The sequence below is a fragment of the Strigops habroptila genome, chromosome 8 (genome assembly GCF_004027225.2).
Source record: "Strigops habroptila isolate Jane chromosome 8, bStrHab1.2.pri, whole genome shotgun sequence".
Classification (NCBI taxonomy): Eukaryota; Metazoa; Chordata; class Aves; order Psittaciformes; family Psittacidae; genus Strigops; species Strigops habroptila.
The window spans coordinates 10,089,451-10,115,216 of NC_044284.2; the positions used below are offsets into that span (position 1 = coordinate 10,089,451).

The window sequence follows — 25,766 nt, forward strand, 5'->3', positions numbered from 1 at the left end:
AGCGGCGCTTGAGCTGCTTGCTGCTTTCTCTTTTCCAATGCCTCCTGTCTCTCCATTGACTGCTTTGCTGATGGCCAGGCCAGTATCAAAGCTGCTGTAATGGAAGGACCAGGAATATGTGGCCAGGAGTAGAAGAAAAGAGCAGGAACTGCATTTTTGGCAACAGCAACCCATGAGATTGGTTCAACCATTGTATGAAATGGATTCTACTGAAAAAGAAACCATCTGTTCCATATTGTTGTTTTGGGGTTCCCCACACCTCCCAACCTCACCCCAACCCCGATGTGCAGTCATGTTTTCTGTGTTTTGAGAACTTGATTTGTGAAAGTGCGAAGTGTTGATTTAAACCCTGGGGAAAGAAAAAAACCAGCTTCCTTGATGTTTTTGTTTAGTATTTAAATGATTGTTGAATGCCTTGTTAAATGTACTCATATATGCTGTGTAGTCTGGGAAAGCTTGCTCTAACTCTGCCTCAAGGGTGAAGATAATGCTTAGAGATTAATGTTTAAATTTATTTTGATAATTTGTAGGGACATGGAGGTAGGAGCAGGTACAAGAGAAATAAAATCTTTTATCTTCCTTGTGTTTTCAGTAAGGAAATGTTCCCTTATTTAACTCCTGGGGTTACAGTTTTCAGTTAGAACTTGTTCATGTCTCATGGGAGTTCAGAATCTGTTTAAGGAAATGCTTCAAAATATTCCCACTCTTGCTGTTACAGGCTGACAGTTTCAAATACCCATTACCGTATGTAGCTTAATTTTATGTAACTGTGTAAAAGATGTGAAAATCCTCTTCCTACCTTTCCCAAGTGCTGAAGAAAGTGTCTGCAAATTCTGCAACTTTTAGAACTGTGTGGTCTTGACCCTTCTATGCAAAAACAAAAGCCAAGAAGTCTTACAGAGGAAAATAACCTCTTGTGAATTTCCCCTTTCACTGGACAGCCTCAGCTTCTGATGATGGCAGTTTCTCTCTTCCAGAACTTGTGTTAAGTTTCACTCAGTTTCACCAGCAGTGCTTTGAGAACTGTGTTTTTCCAGTTTTAAGTGTTTCGTATTTGATGTTAGAAGTAAGGCGATGCTTTTATCTTCTAGGCAAGAGGGGGTTTTTCTTCTCTCATTTTTCTTCTCTCATCTGTTAATTTTTTCCTTCTTTTTCAGTCTGTCATTCACCAGGAAGAGATTTGTAAGACTGTTGTATATCTAAGCAGAAGGTTGGTATTAGCAGACCTGTTAGAGACCATCATTGTAACTACACAGAGAATTCTGTGAAGAGCAAGTGGTTTTCTGTTCCAGTTGTTGAAGATAGCATGATACTTGCACTGAACACTGACCTTAATTTTGCCACTCTTCTCTTCCCCTGAATGCATCTGTGACCTTCCACAGACTCTGAAACCAGCCAGGTGCCCCTGATCCCCCAATGCATTTTTAAACAAGGTTTGGTTGTTTCAGGATAGCATGAGAATTATAAGTTGTTCCTGTTGTTGGGTCCCTTGGAGATGTTGGTTTGTGCAGCATGGCTCCCGTAGATAGATTGCTGAGGTCATCTCTTAGCTTCTTTTCTGTGAGGTATCTCACTGCAGTTACTCTGTATTTCTAGTCTGTTGGGAATTAATCCTCAGTTTCCTTTCTTGGTTCACAGTTGAGGTAAGCTCTCTTTAGGGATTGGGGCAGGGAGGAGGTTTGGTTGCTTTTTCCCATGGGAGGTGAAAGGGTTATTGTTTGGATTGCTGGGAAAGCCCATGGTCTAGCTTTCTGGTACCGCACACGGTTTCCATTCTGATTGGGTATCTTTAGAAGAATAAAGCACTCTGCCAGTTCATGCTGTAACTCATGATGGCTTCATTATAACATCATGGCTTTCATCCAATGGCAACCTTTCCAAGTGAGACAAGATCTCCTCTTTCTTCTGTCTCTTTTTTAAGTGGTCCATTTTGGCTAAGTGTTATCTAAGCTGTTTCATTAATCCCAACAGCTACATTAGTCCAGTGAACTGTTTTGGTAAATATCTCCCAGATCAAAACTTCTTCCTTGTCTAGGAGGAAGGATTGCTGTCATTGTTACTGGGAGAAAGCACTTTTGACTAGGCTTTAAAGCTCACAGAACAGTAGCACTAAAACAAATGATGCTTCCTTGGACACAGTCACCCTTTTTCCAGTTTTTGTCATCTGCTTGTCTGAGTCACTGTTCAGAAATAAAAGAGGTGTTCCATATTTCTGTAAGCAATGCAAAATACAGTTTGGTTGGTTTTCTAAAAGCATAGAATGTTTGGGTTGGAAGGGACCTTAAAGCTCATCCAGTTCCAACCCCCTGCCACGGGCAGGGACGCCTTCCGCTAGAGCAGGTTGCTCCAAGCCCCTGTGTCCAACCTGGCCTTGAACATGTCCTTGTAGAACATCCCTCTTCCTTGTAAAAAGCACCAATGTTTGCAGTTTATAGTCTGGGTATCCACTTGGTGATAGCTTTTCAGTTTGAGTTGATTTTCAGAACTTACCTTTTGAGGTACCTGCCCTTATGTTCCATCTGTTTGCATTTGGTAACAAATTCAAAAATTGCCAAGACATGAAGGTCAAATAGCCTGATTGGATGTAGAGTCCCTGGGAAATGAAGCAAAATCAGCTTTTTGTCCAGCTCATGCATTGGCTTCTCTGTTCTTGCCTCTCCTCCTTGTATTTCAGATAACGCTTATCTGATTTTTCAGTTTGTCTGGTTTGGAACTGGGCTTTCATCTGGTTTCACACAGTGTGATTTATCTTCTTCCATCTGTACAGTCATCATTCCTGTTATCTGGAGCAATCAACAAGCAATGAAAGAGATTTTGTTTTTCAAGCATTTTTTCCCAAGGAAGTTTCCCTTTTAATGGATTTATTGTGGTGTCCAAGACATTTCTAAACAGCAAAGAATAGACAGTTTCACCCCGCTACTAATCCTTCCTAGGGTTGTTGACTAATTCATTTCATTTCAGCACTGAATGATAAAAGCTTTTCTTCAGGACTATTTACTAAGCTAAAATAAGTCGTGTTCCCAGGTGCTCATCTGTCTTTTCCCCAGTGATATTGACTCTATTGCAGAACTATTTCCAATTTTACTTAGTACTTGATAATGACTTCTTTCCTATTTATTCTTATTATTTCATTGATTTCTTGTGACTGGTGTGTCAGGGAGGTCATTAGGGAATGCTGCTGCATAGCCAACCCTGTTTAGTTTATCTTTAATTTCTTGTGTTCTTCTATTTCTTTTTTTCCCCTCATGTCAGAATCCACATCAGGAAAGGCTTATAAGTACAGGTAATGTATTGGTTTTAAGTCAGTTGACATTGCTGTGAAAAAGTAGACAAGCTTCTGGATCAAAACACCTTTAGCCTGAAATAAAATCAAAAGCTCAATACAGGTATAAAACAATTACTTGCTGTGAGCTCTGCTGCCATGGGGAAGGATATTGGAATCAGTATTGCCCGTGGGGCAGAGAGATAAGTTATAGGGATGGAGGGAACTAATGTGTAATAAACTCACTTTCCCTTTGAGTCAGTTATTTTAAATGATTGTGAATTTTAAATTTCCAGCCGTGCACTTTCCTAAGTCTTTAGGATCAGGAGCGAGAAATCTAGAAGCGGAATGGTTTTGCTTTGTGAAGTCTTCTGTTTGTAAATCTTTATTTCAGTGTCAGCTGCTAGTCCTGGTGTTGGTTTTCACCTGTGTGGTTTTGGGGAGGTCATCTTGGCGCTTTGGTGAATTATGTTAGTCTGGGAGCTGTGGATTTAGGGTTTGAATTTTGATGGCAGTATGAGACATTTATGGTCACTGAGGAAACATGTTTGCAAGGCTTTTTATTTTTAGCTCCGACATGGTTATGTGTGTCCACTGGAAAAATATGCTTCTCCTCACAAGTTTGTTGTGGTGGTCATGTAGTTTTAAGATTGGAGGATGAGAGGAAGGTATTTTAAGGTATGCTTTTCTAATAGAGGTTTTAACTGTATAGCTGATATATAGTCATAACTTGTGTCATTTGTAATGCAGTAGTGGCTGTTGGAGTACATTTCAGTGGTGTTTGTTCAGCAAAATGTTGATGTAGTTTTGTGGTTCTTGATATGCTGCTGTGGTTCTTGGTGTGCTGCTTAGACATTGTGGCTTGTTTGAGTACCCCATTGCTGTTGGCTTTGTGACAGTAGGTGTGTTGGTCTGGTGAACCAAGAGATGGATGTCTCTGTAAGCTCTGGGAACAGTTTGGTAAAAAAGAGTTTGCTTGGTATCAGGCATTGGGTAACTTTGAAAGACTATGAGTTTTCAGGCTAAGAAAATAGATGTCATTTGTATGTTTTAGTAAATGAATAGTCTTGGTTATACCTTTAGAATCTCTTCCCCTAAGTAAGCTCAGGAGGATTTCAGCATATTTATGGGCCTGTTCCACTGCCATTATTTAGAATTGAGGCAGTGTCGGGTTAGGATGGAATGAAGGTATTTAGGAACATATAGATTGTGGAGTTAAGTGTTCTTTTAAGTTCTTACAGTGAAAAAAAAAAAAGGTATCACAGAATGACAAATTTGAGATTGACTTAATACATTTGTGGTAGCATTGATGGCTTTAATGGAAGGATGATTTAAATTGTGTAGTTTATAGATACAGTTTAGTTTGTCTTGAAGATGACTGGCTTACTGGGTACTAAAAAGAGAAATTCTTTAACGCATTGTGATGGGTTTTGTTCTATTGTATTGGGACTACAGACCTGCCAGGCTTCTCAGTCGTGGGGAGCATATAGAAAAGTTTCTAGAGTAGAATAGGGTCGCTTAGTTTCTGGGAAGAGAACTTGAAACAAGTTTTAAGGTAAAAGGATTCAAGTCAGAGTTGCCAGCTTGTTTTGCTGTTTGTCAGGGTTTGGGATTACTTACAGCTCTCTCTTTGGTATCTAGGACATGATGGGATTTAAGGGTTGGATAGTTTTCCCTGAAAGGCTGCAGCTGTGGATTATTTCAGGAGTGGGATTGTAGGATTGTAGTGGTGCAAGACATAGGTGAATAAGGGGTTTGGATTTTCTTGGGAAATTGCTGGGGTTCAGACATAGGGCTTGATTCTGTAATTGAGAGAGATACAGAGATATTTATTTCTATCTAATGACTTTATTGACCAACTTAATCTTTTTTTGTTTACCTCTGTTACTTTTTTTGGCTCTTGTTCATTTTGCACAAACACCTTTTAGGCACTTACCACGAATTTGTAATTTAGGTACTTTAGTTAATGGATAGAGGAAGAATATGTAAATTGCTCCCTCACCATGGTACACTACTACTGTATTCTGTCGGTACTCCAGCAGAGTGTCAAGAATCAAGAGTCAGAGAATATGTTCTTTTATGCTAAGGCACATGTGATTGATTTATTTATTTATTTATAGTTTTTATCATTTACATAGTTATTTGGGCTAACAGTGAAAGGAAAACAGCTTTCTTTTGATTCTTGTCGAAATGTATTCCTGTTTAAATAAAAAGCGTCAGTGGAATCCCTGTCTGCTTGATGATAATACAAGTTAAAAATGGTTACAAAAGGCAAGGGTATTTAGATTGCCTTACTGCAGAAAGATAGCATTATGCTACTTAGAGTAATGCCTACTGGATATTTGCTAATCCCTTTATTAAATGCAACCTCTCTTCTAAGGAGCTCAAAACATGAGGGATTCAAAAATTAAAAAACCCCCACATATCCGTTGCACACAAAGATTGTATTTGTGTCAAAAAGGAACCTTAGTAAAACAGATGCCTGTTAGCTTCATCAGACTGAGGGTTTAACTGAATCTCCATCCTCTTAATAGAGAGGCAGTAGGATGGGAATCCGCAGGTTTTTCCTAATATGAGCATTGCTGAAGTCCCTGGACTAGATAAAACTGGTACTCAAAGATCTTTCAGTTCATGGACTGATAACATTGGAAGACTCTTTTGGCCTAAAACTTTGTAAGGGTTATCTCTGGAGTAAGTGTAAGTACTGAGTAGAGACTTCCGATACCTCAGTCATACCTAGATGATGTCCAGAAATCTTTGCTGTTTGAGGGACTCAGATCATGGCATCTTTGTGGCATCTTTGTAAGGACAAGAATCTTGACAGATCTAACAACTAGGAAATTGGTGGAGCTGCTTCCCAAAGCTTGGAGTCCAAGACACGTAGGTTTCTGAACGGGCAGTTTTCAGTGGCGGCAATGCTTTAACATGGTCTTTCAATGCTACTTTCTTTTGAAGAACCATTATGCCTTCATGTTCTTTTGAGGGTAGGGTAATAAAGGTGCTTATCAGGAAATTGGTAGAGTATTACACTTTAGAGTGGTCCTACATTTACATCTACTTGATACAAGCAAGAGTCTCTCTAATACTTTCTGTTAGCAGCTGCTTGAACTTAGAGAAGTTGTTCTTTTAGTGACCTTACTTTCCTCAAGCCTTTATACACATCCCCCTAAAGTTCATATGAGTACCAGAATTAGTCACTTCTCAGAGTGTTTAATTTCTTGTACCTTCAAAATGCATGTTTTCTTTGATAATCTGGACAAACTGTTCTGCAGTTCCTCTTGGCTTTTATCATCAATGTCCCATATGAGGAAAAAAAAAAAGGGAAGACAGAACAAAGAAACAAACGCCCAAAGAACAAAACCCTCAATCATTCTGAGAGTTTTCTCCTTTATTCCAACATTCTGCATGTCAGGCTTTGCTTCTTTTTGTGAAAATTGGTTTTATTGTTGGCAATTTTCCAGATGCAATGAATAATAGAACACCAGATGTCCAGTGCCGAGAAAAATTACAGATGAGTAAACACTTTTCTGAGGTAGCATAAAAATCTATTAACACTGCTTCTAGCATGCCTGCAGACTGTGAACGCTCTTGGCCTGCTGTGCTTTGTGCTCTACAGAGATGAAAATCCAAAGCCTGTGTGACTGTCTAAATGTGTTTGACTACACCAGGGATTCCTGCCTTCCTCTAGATGTGAATTATTTTGCAGGAATAAGCAGTCACTCGCTGAAGTGCTTGAGTGTGAATTTAATCACTGGATTTAATTTTAATTATTGTCACACATGGATTTGATTGAGGGTAAAGTCACAGGAACACTAGAAGAAAGGGGGGGATAAGCAGGGGGATGTCAAGAGTTCATCTAGTTCTCACCCTTTGCCCTCCAGCAGGCACAGTTACACCATGTTGCCAAAGCAGGCTGAATTACCAAAGCTTTGTCTGTTTTTTTCCAGCTGTTTCCAGCTCCTAGGAGTAAGCTTTTACCACAAACTTTGCTATGCTTGTTGTTACACCTGACAAGTGTGACCCATCTATTTGGAAAAAAGAAATAAATCTTCAGTGGTGGATAATTGATATTTGTTTGAGCAAACTCTTGGAGTGCTTCACTAGTCCTTGTCAGCTTTATCTCAGTGCCTTGCCTGAATTTTCCTTCCTGCAGTTTAAACCCATTACTTTTCCTGTGCTCACTGGGAAAGAGAGTTTAATTCTCCTCCTCTTGCCTTTTCAGCAGTTGTTATGTATTGAAAAAGAAGTCATCCCCCTTCAGTCTTGTCTGTGTCCAGCTCTGCTCTCCTGTTGCTTTCCTGCACACAGGTCTTTCTGAGCCTTTGGAACCCCTGCTTGGCCCACTAAAATAAACTATGCAGAACCTTGAAAAGCTTGATGCCGTTTTAGTGAGCTGAACTGGCTTTCTAAGAAGATAGCTGAACAGGGTGGTCCTTTTGTGGGGGAAGCATTTCATTGTCTTGATAACTGTTTTAAAACTTTATGCTAAGGTGTGGTGAACACTTATGCTACCTTCCAGCTCTGGGGGCAACAACACAAGAGGGACATGGAGCTGTTGGAGTGAGTCCAGAGGAGGCCATGGCAGGGGGTTGGAACCAGATAATCTTTAAGGTCCCTTTTAACCCAAACCCTGTGGTTCTCTGAGTATTTAATATTTTGCAAGTTTTCATTGATTGCTCAAGCTTTGGAGGATAACTCCACAGTTTCTGTGACAGGCAAAATCTCTCTTGACTTTAAATTTGTCCCATGGGCTTTTCTGTAACTCTCAATGCTCTTGCATCGTCTTAAAAAGATGAGTGAGTTTAGCTTCTCAAGATTCCTGAGTCTTGGAAATACAAGTGCAGAGAAGCAGAAGACTTTGAGGATCCATCTCTTCATGCTCACAATTTGAGGATAGTAGAACCTAGCTTTCTAGAGCCCTTTTTATTATGTGTATTTTATGTTTAAAGCAGGAAAGGTAGAAGGCTGGTAGATTACCGATGTTATTCTAATGGACAGATGGCAAGGAGCAAGTTGTTTATTTAGACCTTAATTATCCAGATAGTGGACTAGCATTAGAACTCAGTGCGTTAACTTTTAGTCTTGTGCAGTAAGTCCATAATTACTTGCCTTATGAATGATGGAGTGCCCATAGCCCCCAGTGATCTCGGTCACAGTTGTCAATGCTTAGTGCTGCAGAAAATCAGGTCAAGTGTCTCACTGGGTGTCCACAGAGCAAGGAGCAGTTATGTCTGAAGAGCCTGTAAGAATAACAAAGGGAAAGCAAGCTTGTTTTCACATGCTCAGCCCATCAATTTTTGCTTTATTAAAATAATTACGAATGGAAAAGGATAAAATTTCTGTTCTTGAGCAAGCCACATCTACAGGCAATCTTTGCACAAAACATTTGATTAGTATCTTTAGTGTTAGCCTTCCTAGGCATTATAAGCAGCAGTATGATAATACAGTTAAAAATGATTGAAGTCCACACTGAAGATGATTAAACAAAATTGTCTTAGTGATGTGTGACATTTGAATCAACTATGCTGTTATAATCATGGTTAAAAGATTGTATCGGCTTTCCTGTGTAATCTTGGTGTCATTGCTTCAGCACAGACGTGCACAGTGCGGGGAATTAGCTGCTACCTTTTGGAAATAGTAGCAGAAGATAGAGAAAAACTGATTGGTTTTGGCACTAAACACATTTTTAGAGACAGAAAACTAAGAATAGAAATGAGGTAGTATGACTTGGAGTTTTTCTGTCATTTAAACATTTTATTCCCAGCTCTGCAAGAGGTGATTTGTGTAACCTTTCAGTGTGAGGTCTTGCATTCGTAATTGTGAAGAGCACAGAATTACACTGCACACTAGAAAGTGAGACTTCAGATTATTTTTCTGGCTGACTGGGCAGGACCTTTGGAGGCTAAATGCATTTGGCCAGAGGAAGCAGCAGCAGCTGTTTTGCCTGTAGAGTCAGTTCTACATGTTGGTGCAACAGTAGAGTGCATCTGAGGAGACAACTGAAGTTGAAAGCAAGGTTACATGGACAGCTAGGGGTTGTCACAACATAATTCTTGTTCCCACATGTATGTGTAACATGTCTGGAAATACCTTTAAAGAATGGGAAAAAAAAAAGGAGAAGCTTTAATCAATGATAATGGATGTCTACTAAATGCTTTAATTTTTTGTACAGTCTTGCTTTGTTGTTCTTTGCCTTACGTTTTCCTTGTATTACATGCATTACCTCCATGAGCTCACTACCCTTTGTTTTGTTTATGTATTAATTTCCTATTGACACTTTCTGAGGAAAAAAACAAATGTCCAGCTTGCTGTTCTGCTAACTCCATCCTTCCGAAAGACCCCTATCCAGAACATACGCCACACTGTTGAGAACTTCTCTCTTTACTGCAAAACAACATATGCCCATGTCGCTCTGGTACTGGGGAGCCCGGTGCTGGACTCAACACTCCAAGTATGTCTCATCAGCCCTTAGAAGAGGGGAAGGATCACCTCCCTCAATGTGCTGGTAGGGCTTTGCCTAAAGCAGCCCGGGACATGCTGGTGGCCTTTGTCGCAAGGGTGCATTGGTGGCTCGTGTTCAAGTTGTTGTCTACCAGATCTCTTAGAAAAGCTGCTTTCCAGGTGGTTGGTCCCAAACCTGTGCATGGCGTTGTTCCTCCCCAGGTGCAGGAACTTTATTGAACTTGCTGTGATTGCTGTTTGTCCATGGCTCCAGCTTGTCCAGGTCCACCTGAACAGCAACACAAGCATCTGGTGTATCAACCAACTCTCCCAGTTTTTTCCTTTTGTCGTTGATGTGCCTTTGCAGGTTGGGAACTGCAGGTCCTACTGGGTATTAAGTGGATAACAGCAACAGCAGATACACATCTGGGAGAGGGATGTGGAGTAATAATAATATGTCCATTATGATTTGAAGGATGTAGGACATGCAGCATTGCCATGCTGTGCTAACCTGGTTGTTCCTAACATTACCTCCTTCTGTCGTGGTTAGACTGGATTAAAAATATTGGAGATCGCATCAGTAGAGCCTGCTATGTACTGTCAGACTTGAAGGAACTCACTAGTCCTTAATGTTAATTTTTCTATCACTTTGACTTTCAATCTTGGCTTAAATACTAAAATGTGATAATGTGAAATTTAGATATAGATATCTATATCTATCTATATATATACACAGCACGATATTTGGAGTTCTAAAATTTCCTTTGAGCCATAATGGGATGGAGAAATATACTGCTTGATCATTTTTCAGCTTGCAAGAAAAGACATAGCAGGGAGCACCAAGGAGAAAGCAGAGTAATTTTAAATGGAAAATGAAGTTACGGTGCACAGGCATTACCAATTACACAGTAGAAATTGTGGCTCTGTTAGTGTGAGACATGGTTTGAATATATTTTGCACTTAGATGGGACAAGGTTACTTGGTCAACAAGGAAAGGATCTTGAACTGGAAGTCAGTCAAATACCAGTTACCTTTTACTTTGTATATCTTCTAGGCAATGGAATTAATAATGATGTAACTCTTACTGCTAAATTTAGTAGGGTTTTTTGCTTGGTTTTAATTGTTTCATTTAAAGTTTTGGTTTCAGCTTTGTAAGGTGTAGGTTTATAAGGTGCATAGTTTACAATAATGTTAGTTGAACTTGATTTGCTTGTTGCTACCAGGTTGTTGCTTTCAACAACTCTGTGAAGTTTTAGGGTTTATGTCAGTCTTTTCGTTTGTTTGTTTGTTGTTTGGCTCAAATGGGTAGATTACTTAAGCACCAGAGAGGCAAATAAACAATCTAAAGGCTACAAAAACTATAGGTAACTTTTTATTGTTAGTAGAAAATGTTGATGGAATGCATTATCGGGTTCATTGATGTAAAATTGTAGGGCCTTTCTTTAAGCTAAGCTCATTATGAGCTACTTATTGAAGAAAAACTGTTGTAAAACTGACAACTTGCTAGGAAAGACTTTTTTTTAAAGAAGCAGTTTTATGCAGTGGTCATTATATCTGCCCCGATTACTATGCAGGTTAAAGAAAAAAGAGCAAAAAAGAGAAATATTTACTTGTTTTCCTACTGTATGTGTCAACTGAACGGTGTCTTCCATTGCCTGCTTTATATTCTTCTTTTGGTCATCTCTAACTATGCTAGCGTAAATTTGTGTCTTCCTGAAATACAGATGTGCAGGCTTAAAAAGCTGCAGACATGCTAAGGTCATTAAAATTGGAATTGAATGAAAACATCAGATTTCTGTTTTTAAACTCTTAAAATAGAAGCAGTTGACTGCAAGTTGAAGGACTTGTTCAAATATATTGTGTTTGTTAAGGTTTAAATAAGCCAAAATGCTGAAGAAAGAAGTGTTCCTCCTCCTACTTTTCCCTTACCCAGGATAAAGGTGGCAAAATAAGAATCTGTCTCAAGCTTTCAAGATTTGTTATGAATGGCTTTATCTCAGGCTGAATGAGACAGAAAGGAGGAGAGTTTGGTTTTCCTGCTTATAAGAATGTTCTCTTTAAGAAACAGGTATTTCTTTTATTAAAACCAGAAAAAATGTGAAGGTTCACATTTGCATACTCCGTAAGGACCAATGATTTTTCCACAGTTGTCAAATTTAATTTAATTGCACGACTGAATTGAAAACACTGTTCCAAGCACATACAGCTTTTCATTAGTCACTATATTGCCTTATTTTATTTCCAAACCAGGAATTGTGTGCAGAATTGTGCCTTTTCTATTTGGGCTTCTGGCTCTGAGCTGTTCATTTTCTGGCTCATCAGCATTGACAATTCTTATATTTTAGCACTCTTCAGCTTAACCCTTGTTAAGTGCCTTTACTAACACAAGACAGTAGAAGGGCAATTTTGTCATCTTCTAGATGGTCCAGTCTGGACCTAACCACATGCAGATGGTTTTTTTCCAGCACTGTTTTGCAGTTTCCTGTTCAGCATTGGGACTATGAGAAAATACCACATGACCTTGCAGTTCCCTGTGTGTCAGGTTGTCTGCTGTTACCTCTATGTCAAAGCTGTGGGTCCAGCTTCCTTGGATCTTCAGTCACTTCCAAATGAAACAGCTCCTCTCTTCCCCTTCTGGCTCTTTATACCTTTCACTCCATAGATTCCTTAGGCCAAGACTTGTTTTTCAAGTAAGTTCTCTCTGAGCAAGCACTTCACTAGAGCAGTTGTATGCGGCTGGTTGCTATATCTGAGCATGCACAGAGCAACAGTTGGGGATGATGATAACTAAGTTAAAAAAAAAAAAAAAAGAAAATAAAAAAACCCAACAGATTCCACATCACATCTGTGCAGGATGCATTAAACATCTCTGGAAAATATTTCACATGACTCACAGAATGGTTTGGTTTGGAAAGGACCTTAAAGCTCCTCCAGTTCCAACCCTCTACCACGGGCAGGGACACCTTCTGCTAGAGCAGGTTGCTCCAAGCCCTGTGCAGCCTGGCCTTGAACACTGTTAGGTTCAGGTTTTCTTTAACTTCTTTCAAAAGCTCTTCTGAAAAGTAAGATTAATGCCCTGTATCCTACTAGAATTAGATCATCTGAAGATCCAAGGTGGATAGATTTCCTTTGAGGTCTAGTTAGCATATGCAAGAGTGTGTGTGAATGAGTGTACGTGTGAACAAGAACTACTTTTTTTCTTCTGCTTTAAACAAAGGGAAAGTACTACAAAAATGTGTACATCTCTAGTTGTCGTGGCAGGGGGAAAAAATACTTGCAGGGGCTTAATCAAAAGTTTTCTTCTTCTATTTCAGGATTTCATTAAATACTATTCTTATGTTTTACCTAAATATTATATTAGTATTCTGTGACCACCAGAGTGCACATTGTTCCACTTGTGGTGAACCTCTCCTTTACAGAAATCTGAATGTTCCCTTTTTTAATTCGTATAAGAAATCAACTCCAACTGAATTCAGTCTGATGCTTTTTTTGTTTATAGTGAAGTCTTCCAAGTGTCTGAAATGGGTGCTTTATGTTTTTTAATGGGCATGTCGTTCCTGTGTTAAGAGTAATTGCATCCTTTAAAACACAGTAATCACCAGTGTCTCTAATGATGAAATACTGTTATGGAAACCAGTTATGGAAATATAGCTCAAATAGCCTGTCGAATAACATTTTTGTTCATGAAGAACTCAGTCTACCTTGTGTCTTATAGTGAAATAGGAGAACTTTCACCAACCTGGTGTACCAGCTGTGGAAAATGACACTTTTAATGCGACAGTGGTACCTTTAATTGTAAACAAACTTCTTTTGTTAATATTTGTTTTGCTACCAAGTGGCTTGCTAATGATACAGTAGAAAAAATGGCCAATGAGATGGCAATGTAAAGTGAAAACTTTAAATTCGTTGAGCATTTGTTTTTACATACACTGTAAGTAAAACTATTGGTAGCACAAAATAAGTACTGGAAGAACTAGTTGCTTGCATCTGTGAGTCTAATTGGAACTGTAATAACCAGAGGCAAGAAAGTCTGTTCATGCTATATGGTTATAGTTTTGGTAAGTAAATACTGATGTGCAGATAGTAGGATGGAAAATAGTACTTCACATGTTGTATTGTTTTGCTTAGACTGGTGTAGTTTTATTTAGATACTGTGTTTGCAGGTCATGTTACCTCTTCTTGGCTTGATTTTCCTGGTGTCTTGTGCAGAGCTACTAGAGCACAGAAAAAAAACCCCTGCCCATTGAGGGAAATTAAGTATTTAAAAGAGATCTAAAATATGCTATGTTTTTAGAATATGCAGTTAAGTCCTTGGTATTCATTGCTATTGTTCAGCTGCAGTGCTCCATGCTGCTGTGTATATTATCCCAGGATCTGTGAAAGGGGAGAAGGAAACAAATCATTTCAGTTGCTCCAGAACTTGCATTTTCTGGAAGAAAGTGATGGCAGCTCTGTGTTTTATTACATCAAAGATTATTGCATCTGTCACATTGTGCCTTTATTTAATGGTCAAGTCATGTCTGCTGTCATTAGTCAACGCCTAATTAGTCTTTTGGGTGGAGAGATGTTACTAGTGGGTGTAGTGGTACCACAGATGCAGTCTAGGTTATTGTCTTAACTTACAATTTTAGTTTCCTCAGGTTAGAATGCTTTCTACTGCAGTTAGACATGTGCAGAGCTTCTGATAGTCTGTGACTGAAATTCAGTCACATAAAACTGAGAGCCAGTGAGTCTGATTGAATAGGTGTAGTTCCATTGAAGGGAATGTTATCAGGAATATTATCTTTCCCCTGTTTTATCAAAATCTCTGTGATTTTAGGTGCAGATCTTTTTGATTCAAAACTAGGAAAGGTTGTTTCTCATGAAACCAGACTTTGGTCTTGCAAGTTTAGTCTATTGTATGACTGAAAATAAATTCCATAGATCGAGATCATCACATTCTCTGACTGCTTAGGCTTATATATTTATCTTGTTTATTTAAATTTTCTCAGAGTTCTTCTTGTGTTTTTACATTAGGGTTACCATAAACAAATATGGGAGGTAATGCAAAATACTTTTTGCAATGAAAAACTTAAAAAGTAAAGTTGGCTAAACAGAATTGTAAAAACTGAAAGCGAGAATAGGATTAAGCTGTCCTGGGGACATCCATTCTGAATTTCATATGGTTTAATAGTGATGCTGCTTCAAAATTGACTATTTTTGTTTACAGTGCTTTTTATTCTATGTATGACTCTTCTGGAACACATCTAACAATTTTTTTCTGTTTTTTTACAGACTGGACTTTGACATTCTTTTCATGAAAGAAGTTTTGAAGTAGTTGTCTTACAATAACTGTAAGAAGAAGTTCTATGTAGCTCTTACTTTCAAGAGTGCTGCAAAAATGATTACTTCAGATTTGCCAGTACTACAGTGAGTATACACTTCTCTCTATATTTGAAATCTTAAGCTTTCAAAAAGGTTGAAGTAAACAGGAAGGTGATCATGAGGATAAAGCACAAGCTTGAGAGAAGTGCAGATTAGTGTGGCTGTTCCAGGTCTCCTGTGTTTGTCATATACCGAACTGTGTTAAATAAATAAAATAATCTAAAAGATATTTATTTATATGCATGGAGATTTACCTTGATTTGAAAAGCAAAACGAGATCTTTGCTACTTCTATGCTTCTGAATGTTGTGAGATTTCAGAAATGTGTATGGGTTTTAGTCATAATTGACCATGTTTGTATATTCCAGTTGCATACTCTTTCTTACAATGAGATGCATTTATTGTGCAAAAGGCTTGTGGGTTCTGCAGTTGAAGACAGCCAGTGGCATTAGCATGGTTTGATCTTGCTGGGAAATAGGAGTGGCTTATACAAATGGGAATATCACTGTGCTTGGATAAAGGAAACTATTGGAAAGAATTGAGTGGAAGTCTGTGGAGAGGAGCTAGAGCATTCAGCCCTTTCTTCAGTAATTCTCAGAGGGGCACCATCAGCTCCACTGACTGACCCAGCTGTGCCCTGCACAGGGGTTGTTGGAACCATCCAGAACCACTGTGTCCTGAGTCTGGCCCAGAGCCCACCCTGCGGCCAGCCCGCTGCTGCCACCTGGGCACGTAGACCAAAACCATAGGTATGTACTGGTTTTTGCATGGACTGGACATTTGCAAATAGGAGCCTGTTTATCAAGGTTGGGGGGTGTTGCAAAACTAAGATTTTATGTCCTTTTATTTAAGAAACGGAACGCTTGGACAATTGTAAAGTTATTTGTCTAACTTTAATAATAACATGCTCTGTATTGCGATTTTTGCTTATATTTTTAAATTTCTTTCAAAAAAGAGTTATATTTCTGCTGTATGTGAGCATATAGCTAAAGACAGGGATGGTGGTTAGCACACATAGGGAAGCATCAGCCCGGAGTGGAGTTCTGGTTTGGTTTGGGGGTAATTGTGGAAAAAAAAAAGTTCTGTTCAAATTTTCCTGGATGTGCCCCATTGAAGAAGTGAGAGAATGCTTGTGAAATGTGCAAAAAGCTGGGAGGTTCTGTCACAGCAGTGGTAGGAAAGGGATAATCCTGTTCCCAGTTCAAGAAGCTAGATGGCCTTAAGAAGTGAATGAGAAACCGTAGAGTTTAAGGTTAAAAAATTAACATCAGCTGAAAAACCTGAGAGATGTTAGAGATGTTGGCACATTCTTTAATCAGAAGATGCTTGTGAGCCACCAGTATTATGCAACATTAAAAAATGAAAGAAAACATGTATCTTGCTCTTTTCCAGTAGAGCTGGGAAGCATTTAATGCCACTGTGTGCAGCGTTGGCAAGATGTCATAATCAGTAAAATGTATATAGTTTGGTTGCTCGTAAACAAGGTGAGATCTTTCTTGTTACAAAAGAAAAATGAGCAGGATTTGCACATAAAGATTTTGAGGCTCTCCTGAGAGCTCAGAACATTGTCTAATGTGGACAAGGTGTCGAAGAAAGTGGTAACTGCTAATTCAGTAAGTCCCAGCCAGACCTTCATCAGAAAGGAGTCTGGCTAAGGGTGCAAAAACCTGAAGCAGTCTTTGGTTTAGGGGTATTAGCTTCACACATTTAGATCTGGGAAGCCACAATGTGGTTCCATGCGGAGAAAGCCAAGTTTTCTTTCTAGTTCTGAAATAAGCAGCTTTGAAGGATTATTACATATAATCTACCATTCAGGTGCCTTATTTCTACTTTTTCGTAATGTTTTCTAATCTTTCTGCCTATCCCTTTTAAATAAAGGGTCCTTAAGTCAAATCGATACATTAATGTACTTTACTTAGGACCATATCAAATATTCCCTCCCAAATTCTTCCCTGTTGAGGGAACATTGAAAGAACTCCTTAACCTTTCTGGATTCATAGAAGTGGCTTCAGAATGCAGTGAAGACAGGATTTCACTTACTGGTGTTTCAGACGCAGGGGGAAAAAACCTCTGGTGTGTTTGACCTGGGGGACTGACTGTTATGAGTCTTCTCTCAATGGGATGATTCACATTTGCTGTGAGGCGTGTTCCTCTCTAGGTTCCGAAGATCAACCATGAGAGCTGATTCATCCATGATTCATGTGCATTTAGCTGTTTTTCTTCATGAATGCTTTTTATTCACAAGGCTGAATCTGGTGGTAGCAATTACTGAATTTATCTCTGCCAGAACCCTGGGCCACCTCAGCAACACTGATAAAAGCTTATAGAAGCATTTTTATTTACAAAGACTAATACATGAACCGAGGGTTTTGGTGTGGGTGTTTTTAAGGGGGGGATGGTGGTATAAGCTGTAGAGGTAGGGCTTTGTGTAATAGTAGAAGGAAGGCAAATTTGTTTTGATTTATTTTGCAGAGATGTGAATTCCTTCAGAAGCGTGCCATGTTAAATGGCTGCCCACTAATCTGTTAATTCTTCATTAAATATGGTTAGTTTCAATGGCTAGTTATAACTTCAGAATAATATCCGGAGTTTTTAGGAGGGATCTTGGTGTTACTGCTGGTTTTTTAGGGTGTTTTAGCCACCACAGAAACCAGAAAGAAAAGCAGAGTAAATATGAACCCATAAAAGGGGTTATCACTTGTCTGCTTTACTCTGCCCACCCCAGTCGCAAAGGTCTTCCCCACTCTGCCAAATTCTTTTATGTCTCTATCATGCCAAAGGTGTCTTAAGAGGAAAGATTTAGCCTTCAGCACCGCCACCTCCCCACCTCTTAGATGAGCCAGGTCTCCACGTTGTTTTCCCCTCCCAGCAGCTTCAGGAAAGATGAATTGTGTCTAAGGCGAAGTTTTTCCCCTCAGGTAACTAGTCACACGCACACAAAATAAGGACAGGATAATCCTGGTCTATTAAGATGTGGATGACTGCCACCTGATAAATTACTTCCTAGCAGTTCTGCAAGAGGAGTACGGAAGCGAGGGAGATGGATGCTGGCCAGATGCTCTTCTCAGTGAGTGTTAAAAACCTGACAGCACTGCAGGTAGTTAAGATGTGCTGTATTCCTCCTCTGAGTTCAGAAATAAGAAAAGGAGCATGTGTGTGTACCCAGAGCAACTGTAAGGCTTTGATAGAAGCAAGAAGCACTCTGTCCCAAGGTCGCAATGGAAGTGATTCAGACAGAATTCTCTGCTGTTTGAAATGATATTTATTTTAACGTTAAATCAGCCAAGGACTGTAGGTTGTCCTTGATCCTGTCTCCCTACTCCAAATAATGTGAGGATTAAAGGAAACTTACTTTCTGCTGTTTTCCCCTTACTCCTTACGTACTCACATTCTTTGCCAGAAAGACATCTCCTGTCTCGCGTACTGTTTGGCAGAGATTCATCTTGTTTAATTTTAAACATTTATATTTGAGCTGCTTGTCTAGATCACCTTACCATCAATGGAGAGAAAAGAAAATTCATAAAACATAAACCACCTGACCAATTTTGGACACTGACCTTAGCATGAGGTATGTTGTGCCTTAAAGGTTTTCTGTTTTCTGCATTGAATATGTCTTGAATTTAGATGAGATGAATCTCATCCTTAGTACTGATTTACTGAACCTTTCTCAAAAGGCTTCCAACAAACCAGAGAAGTTTTAGCAAAGAAATATTAGGGAAGCATGGTTTTTGGGTTTAAGACAACAGTCTCTTTAAGACAAAGAAGAGAAGGTGGTTAATAATTAAACTGTTCCTTCCATACGCAGTGTTCCGAAGCAATTGAGATTCCCAGAACTAAACACACAAATCTCAGTAGGTTTTGCTAGATGTATACAGACGCTGTAGCAAAATCAAGTTGTCTGTGGATTGGATGCTTGCAAAATAGTAGTACAGTTTATTTATATAGCTTTAGTGTTTCAAGAGAAGTGTCTGAGCCATTTGCCTAGGAGGACTGCTGAATCTGGTTTTAATAGAGAAAAATCTTTATCCTGATGATATTAGGGGTGCGGTTTTGTAAGCTAACAAAGCTCCAGCGTTTCCCCACAAAGGGGGGTATTGCTTAGACCACACCATGCCCAAATTTTTTCCAGTAAGGATCTTTATAGAGCAGAGAGGAGCTTATTTTTATTAGAGTGAGCAAGAGAGAATGGCTTTAATTCCACTACAGCAATAGAAAGCAGCAGATGTTTTTATGGGATTCCTCACTTCTGTATTCAAGTTATTTAAATAAAAAAATAGTGTCGTTGTGAAGCAATATGCATTTTAGTCAGACTGAGTTGCAGTGTGGTGGCTGGTCTTTGAGTAGAGGCTGGATACATCCATTCGTATAGACACTGTGTTCAGCTGTATTCACTGCATTGCTTTTTCACTAGTGTGGCCCTATTCTAACAGATCACTTTGAACTGTGTGTGGGCTATCTTTGATTTGGTTTTAGGCTTTTGACTATTTATTTATTTTAATTAATAGCTTGATATTGAGTTTTGTAAATTTCATACTTTATGAAGCAGAAAAGCTGCTTGGCTTTGATTTTATGACAATGAAGCTTCATTTTCAGTATTTTGTGGAGATACTGGTTTACAAGCATATAATTTAGGAATTCAAATGTACTTGAATACTAGTTTTTAATCTAGGTGCCTGGTTTTCTGGGGTGTTCATAGTATTTAGAGATAATCCATTGAAGTTACTTTCAGAAAAGGAGATTTAATTTATGTTCTACTGCATTCTAACTTTTGTGAAGGATTCTGTAGACCCCCTTGCTGGTTTTGTGCTTGCAAGTTGGAAACAGTTGGAAAGTAATGTCTTACTATTAGAAATCCATGATAGTTCTGCAGAATTGAGATAGAGCAGATGTAGAACAATACAGTAATTTCAGCAAAGAGAAGTATCAGAACATTCTTGATTCTGGTACAATTATGTTTCTATCTTTCTACATTACTAAATAGCCTTGAGCAAATTTGTGAAGAATTCCTGATTTATTGAATAAAAAATCCCAAACAAACAAAACCAAAACCCAAACAGTAGACAATGTGGAAGATATGTGTAGATCTTGGCTTGCAGAAACTTCTTAGTTTCTGTAAACCAGATCACTAATGCTGCCTTTTATGTTTGAAGCTGTATAAAGTAATGGAATAGGTCTGATTTTCACCTTTCCCTTGCATAAGATTTACAGCAATTTAACTCCTTTCACTTCAAGGAAATGATATTGAATTTAAAGAAATCTCCAATTAGAGCTAGACTTGACCCATCTTGGAGTAATCTAGGGCATTATTACAGTTACTCTTACCATTCACAGAGACCTCATGCACTGGTGGTCCTGCAAACTAAAAGCACATCATTAACAGGTATGGTTTTGCTTGTGGGTTCTTCTTGGGCAAAATCTAATGCCTCAGAAGATCACTTAGAAGCTGAGTTTCTTCAAGCAGCCAGGTCCGTTTTGAAAGCAGAGAAGTACCTGTGCACCTGCCTTGGGGGGAGAGGGTGGTGGAAATTGGGATAATGCTTTTTTCCCTGCTTAGTATGGTGTTAAGTCTTAAAACAGAAAGGATTGACAAGTGATACTGTGGACCTCTATGCCACTGTCGTTGTGCAGTGTTAAGGTTTTATCATTGTATAAGTGAGAATGTTTTTCTGACTGCACGAATCATAAATGTCCTCAGACCAAAGTGAGTTTTCTGGTTTGTGCCTCTGGTCAGTGTTAACCCTCTCTTTATTAACAGCTGCTCAGGACCATTGTCTTTGAGTGTGACTAAAACCTGATGTAATCTGAGTGGGAACTTGTGTAACTGTTCTAATGATGTGATAGCTGGATCTCAGTTTTCTCTCTCATGGCCTTGAAAGCAGTTTGGAAGTGGTTACTAAGGGTAAAAGAAAGTTGATACTAAGTGAATACATTGTGGGGTGAATATGTTGAGAATGTGCTGTTTAATATAGCCAGTTTTTGAAGTGTAATATGGCTTCAAAAGAAGCTGTTAATTTAAATAACTTCTAGTCTATGAAATGACATTCCAGCTCGTAAAAAGGTAAGGCTTTTTGCCAGGGCTAACAATGCTTAGTTCCTTCGTTCACAGAATAAATGTGGCAAGCCTTTTAATGCTGACTTTTTTGGTTTTTTTCCTGGCTTAGGACTAAGTATTTAATCAGTCAGTTATAGATTACTTGTTGATTTCAAATCATTTTAATTTATCTAGTGTTTTTTCCCCCTTAGGGATTCTACAAATGAAACTACTGCACATTCAGATGCTGGCAGTGAGCTTGAAGAAGCAGAAGTCAAAGGAAAGAGAAAAAGGGGCCGTCCTGGCAGGCCTCCAGTATGTGTAATTTAGTTTTGTTTTGTTATGCATCTATTTAAAATCGACTGCAAACTGTTTTTCATCTAATCATCCTGTGGTCACATAAATAGGCTTTTAATGAGCCCTGTGTCAAACTTTATGAAGACTTGTAGTATGAAATATTTATCAGATTGATATACAAACAATGTTTGGAGTGTTTAAAAAGGGACATAAAAATGAGCTCATAATAGCTATTATTTTTTCTTTTGCTAGCTACTTACGTGAACGTTACTATTTTGTTATTATTGTCATATTACAACATTCTTCCAGACAAGAGAATAATCTCAGTACATACAACTGCTATCTGTTTTGAAAGCTGCAATGGATTTTAAGTGACAAATGACATTTGAGGCATCGTTTTAGTAACTGATAATCTCTTAATGTGAATGGAAGAGTTGCAGCATAGTATTAACTAAATGCCTCAGAAGGTCTATTAATGCATTTTAAAAATTCATGTAATTGACATACTCTCTGTCCTATGTATAGATTGGGAGCTTCAACCTATTCTCTAGCATAACACAGCAGATGATATTGCTTCTGCTCTATAAGATGTGCTGTTCTCCATTAGTCTTTACCCATTGCTGGCCCATAAATGGGATTATACAGAAACAATTCTCTATTACATGGAGCGTTTAAGGAGGCTTTTTCTTTTATTTTAATTTGTTTTATATAATAGACAGTTTATTGGAAAATACAGAAAAAGTTCTGTGTGTCCTGTTGTCATTTTAGGTCTTCAGGGTCATCAAATGTAGTTCTTGTGATTATATCAATTGAAGTACACTCTGTGGAGTAAGATTTTTGGTGGGAACTTCTGTGCATTTGTTATTAATGATTTTGCGTCTCCTCTTAGTGTTTGTCTATGTGTACACCCCCAGTATAAATGTGCTGTCTATATAGCACTAAAAGATTGAAATCCCCTGCGCAAGACCTTCCACCCTAAGTCTAACTCCTTAAGCATGGGCTAGTGAGGCTGTAAGAATGGACAGGACCGTGTGTTCCTCTCAAGCATGCTGGCCAAGCTGGTGTAAACTCCTTAGTATTGGTTTTCAATTTACATCACAATTTATGGACATACTTTGGGAGCCAACATTTTAAATCCTTGTCTTTTCTGGGCACGTCGTCTTCTTTTTTTAAAGCTTTCGAACAGTGTTTCCTATGATGGCATATGTTCATCGTAAGGACAGATTTGCTCACAAATGTGGATCTTCTTTACAGGAAGCTTTAAAGAAGTTTGTAAAGAGAACTGGTCGTCTGTTTATATAGCTTGTAAGCAAAGGGCAAAATCAGAAATCATCATAAGAATATCTCATTAGTAAATCTATGAGGTTTTGCAGATTTAATAAAAAACCCCAAAATAAACAGAGGATGGTGCAACCTGATTGCTATGCCAGGAGGTTGTCAGAGTATAGGAATTCAAGTTCAAGCAATACTAGTGGTATTTTGTACATACCACACTTTTACTGGAAGGGAAAGGTGGATGTTAAAAAAGGTGTTTCCCTCTGTTTAAGCTTATTAGTAGCTCCTGTGGGAATATTCTCTGAAGCACTTTACTGGTCCTGCTGTCAAGTTTCTACAGGAGCAATTGCTTATGCGCAGAACAACTCCAGGCTCATTAAGTGTGTACATGATTGTGAAGTGATTAACATTCAGAGGAAGTGGCCATTACTTCATACATAAAATGATGGGCTGTGAGCTGACCGTTGATGCTAAGGAGCCAGACCTTGGGGTTATCAGAAATCATTCTTCGAAAGCATCATCTTAATGCTGAATAAGGGTCAAAAAAGACAAATTCTTAGTCTTAGAACTAAGGAAGAGAATAGAGAATAAAAGAAATACTGTGTCTTTTATAAAACTGTGGTTTGCCCAAATTTGGTAGACTTTGCACAATTCTAGTTTCTCTTCCCCTCTTGACCTCTGCTTCAGAATCTCCAGAAAGGGTATATTAGGATTGGAAGAGCTTCAAAGAAGAGAAACAGTAATGGTCAATCATGGAATCAGGCTGCTGGGAAGGACCTCAGGAGGTCTCATTGCAACCTCCTGCTCAGACCAGGGCCTGCTTTGGGATCAGACCACATTGCTCAGCGCTTTTCCAGTCTGGTCTTGAAAACCACTAAGGCTGGAGACTGCACAGCCTCTCTTAGCAACTGGTTTCATTTTATTTTGTGAACACTTTCTCCCTTGTAGGCAATCAGAGCCTGTCTTTCTTCAGTTTACAACTGCTGTCAGTTGTCCTCCTACTACATGCTGTTTCAAAAAGCCCCACAGATGGGTGTTCCCAGCCCCCTGACCCAGTTGGTAGCCCCTCTGCTTGAACTTGTTCTAGTTTATCAATACCTTTCTTGCATTGAGAGGGCTAAAACTGGGTGTGGTATTCCCGATAGGGGCTAAGAAGTGCTGAGTATAATCAGTTGCCTTGCTGTTCTGCTGTATTCTGTTTGTACAGCCTGAGGTGCTGATGGCCACTGCTGCTTGGGCACATGGCTGTTTCATGTCCAGTTTGGTGTCTTCCAAGACCCTAAGGTGCTTTTCCACAGAGCTGTTCTCTCACAGGCCAATCTCCAGCCTGCGTTGGTGCAGGGATTTATTCCTCTGCCAGGCACTGGTCTTTGCATTTGTCCACGTTGAATTTTGAGTGTACTGTTAGCCCAGTCCTCCAGACTGTCAATAGCTGTCTTGCTGTTGATGCCATTAAGTGGTCTCTCTGCCAGTGTTGTGTCATCTGCACTCTTGACATGAGCACGTTCGCTCCCCTGCTCCAGCTATCTGATAAAGATGGGAAACTGGACATGTTCCAGTTAGACTTCTTTTATATTCCCTCATTGCCAGCCTCTAGGTAGAGAATGATCCGCTATGAACCACTATGCTCTGAGCTCAACAGTTCAACCACGTTTCTACCCATCCAGATCACAACTTCCCAATTTGGGTACAAGAGTATTGTGGAAGACTAAAGTCAACATAAATGGTTTCTATTGTTCTCCCCTTATCCACAAATTCAGTCATTTGACTAGAGGTTTTTGGGTGACTTGATATATATGTATATTTGGACATACAGTCAAATCCTGCTTTCATAATTGGTACTGCAGCAACAGAAAGGAATAAATAAGGTGGGTCTACAAAAAAATGACCAAAAGGAAAAAGCCACTCGATGCCTCATATCCTTGAATAGAAATGCAAGCACCTTGGAAAGTCTAATCTAGGCAATTTATAACATTATTCGATGTGACAAGTCTTGGACTTAGTAACTGAGGTATTGGTTTTGCAAACGTTGTATTTCACTTTCCATCCTCCTCCACATTCCTCTCCTATCCATGCTGCTAACCCATTCACTTTCCTTAGGTGAATTATCTGTTTCTTACAGGAGGTGCAGCTCTGACATTTCTCCCCCCACTCTTCCATATGCTAACATGATTTTTATTTCCTCCACAGGTACCACCTACCTTTACTCTCAGATGTGACACAGATTAAAACATTTAGTTAAATTCAGAGCTGTTATATCTCAACTTAGCTTTGATGCTTTTAATTTCTGTTATAGACCTAAAGAAAGGCTTTTCTGCCCAAAGGCTCTTCTGTTTCTTGTGGCTTGGGGGTTTTTTGGTTTGGGTTTTTTTTTCCCTAACTAAAATATTATGATCTAATAAGATTTGATCTCTCCCTGCAAATGCTGATTTGATTATGTCCTTAGGCCATCACAGCTACAGTGACGCATCTGCCATGAACATACTGATTTCTTTTGAAAGTGCTATTCTGTGCTGTTTTGTCTAACTGCATGGTTCTGTTAAAGAGCTGCACACAATGTACTCCATAAAATATATTTAGGTATTTTAAATAGGTGAATAAATAGATAAATTTTATCTATAGAATAAAAAGATAAATTTTATTAGAAAGACTACTACTAGAGGATTTTCCAGACTTTTTTCCAAAAAAAGACATTCTTCTTTGCAGATTTGAGACTTTTGTACAGAGGTGGTCCTCATTTGAACATTTGCCATTTGTAGAACCTCTTCAGTTCATAGAGAATCTTAATGTTCTGGGGAACTTTCCCTTCCTGAAAATGCTGCTTTCCAAGTTGCCCCTCCACTTCTATTAGAGACTTCTAATGAGTACTTGACTGAGTAGATTATACCATCAACTTGTGAAGAGATACAGTGCATTGGTCATTCAGGGTAACTCTCAGATTCTAACCTGATTGTCCTGAATTCACCAACCCTTGCTGTGAATTTGGCAAGAGTCGCACCATGTCCTTTCATAGCATTGACAATGGCTGGGGCTGGCATCCCACTTGCCCATGTCTGCTCCTGGACACTGAGTCTTGTAGACCATATGCCTGTGGAAT

The 25,766-nt window shown here is 39.0% G+C and overlaps 1 protein-coding gene across 5 annotated transcripts in view; it reads left to right on the forward strand.

Moving 5' to 3' along the window:
* STAG1 (stromal antigen 1) overlaps nucleotides 1-25,766 on the forward strand; it is a 190,526-nt gene that overhangs the window by 27,689 nt on the left and 137,071 nt on the right. For all 5 annotated transcript variants that reach the window (XM_030494156.1, XM_030494152.1, XM_030494155.1 and 2 more), the window contains exons 2-3: nucleotides 14,978-15,112; nucleotides 21,310-21,412. In XM_030494156.1, the coding sequence (XP_030350016.1) occupies nucleotides 15,084-15,112; nucleotides 21,310-21,412 (132 nt within the window). In that variant the 5' untranslated portion in view covers nucleotides 14,978-15,083. The remainder of the gene's footprint in view (nucleotides 1-14,977; nucleotides 15,113-21,309; nucleotides 21,413-25,766) is intronic.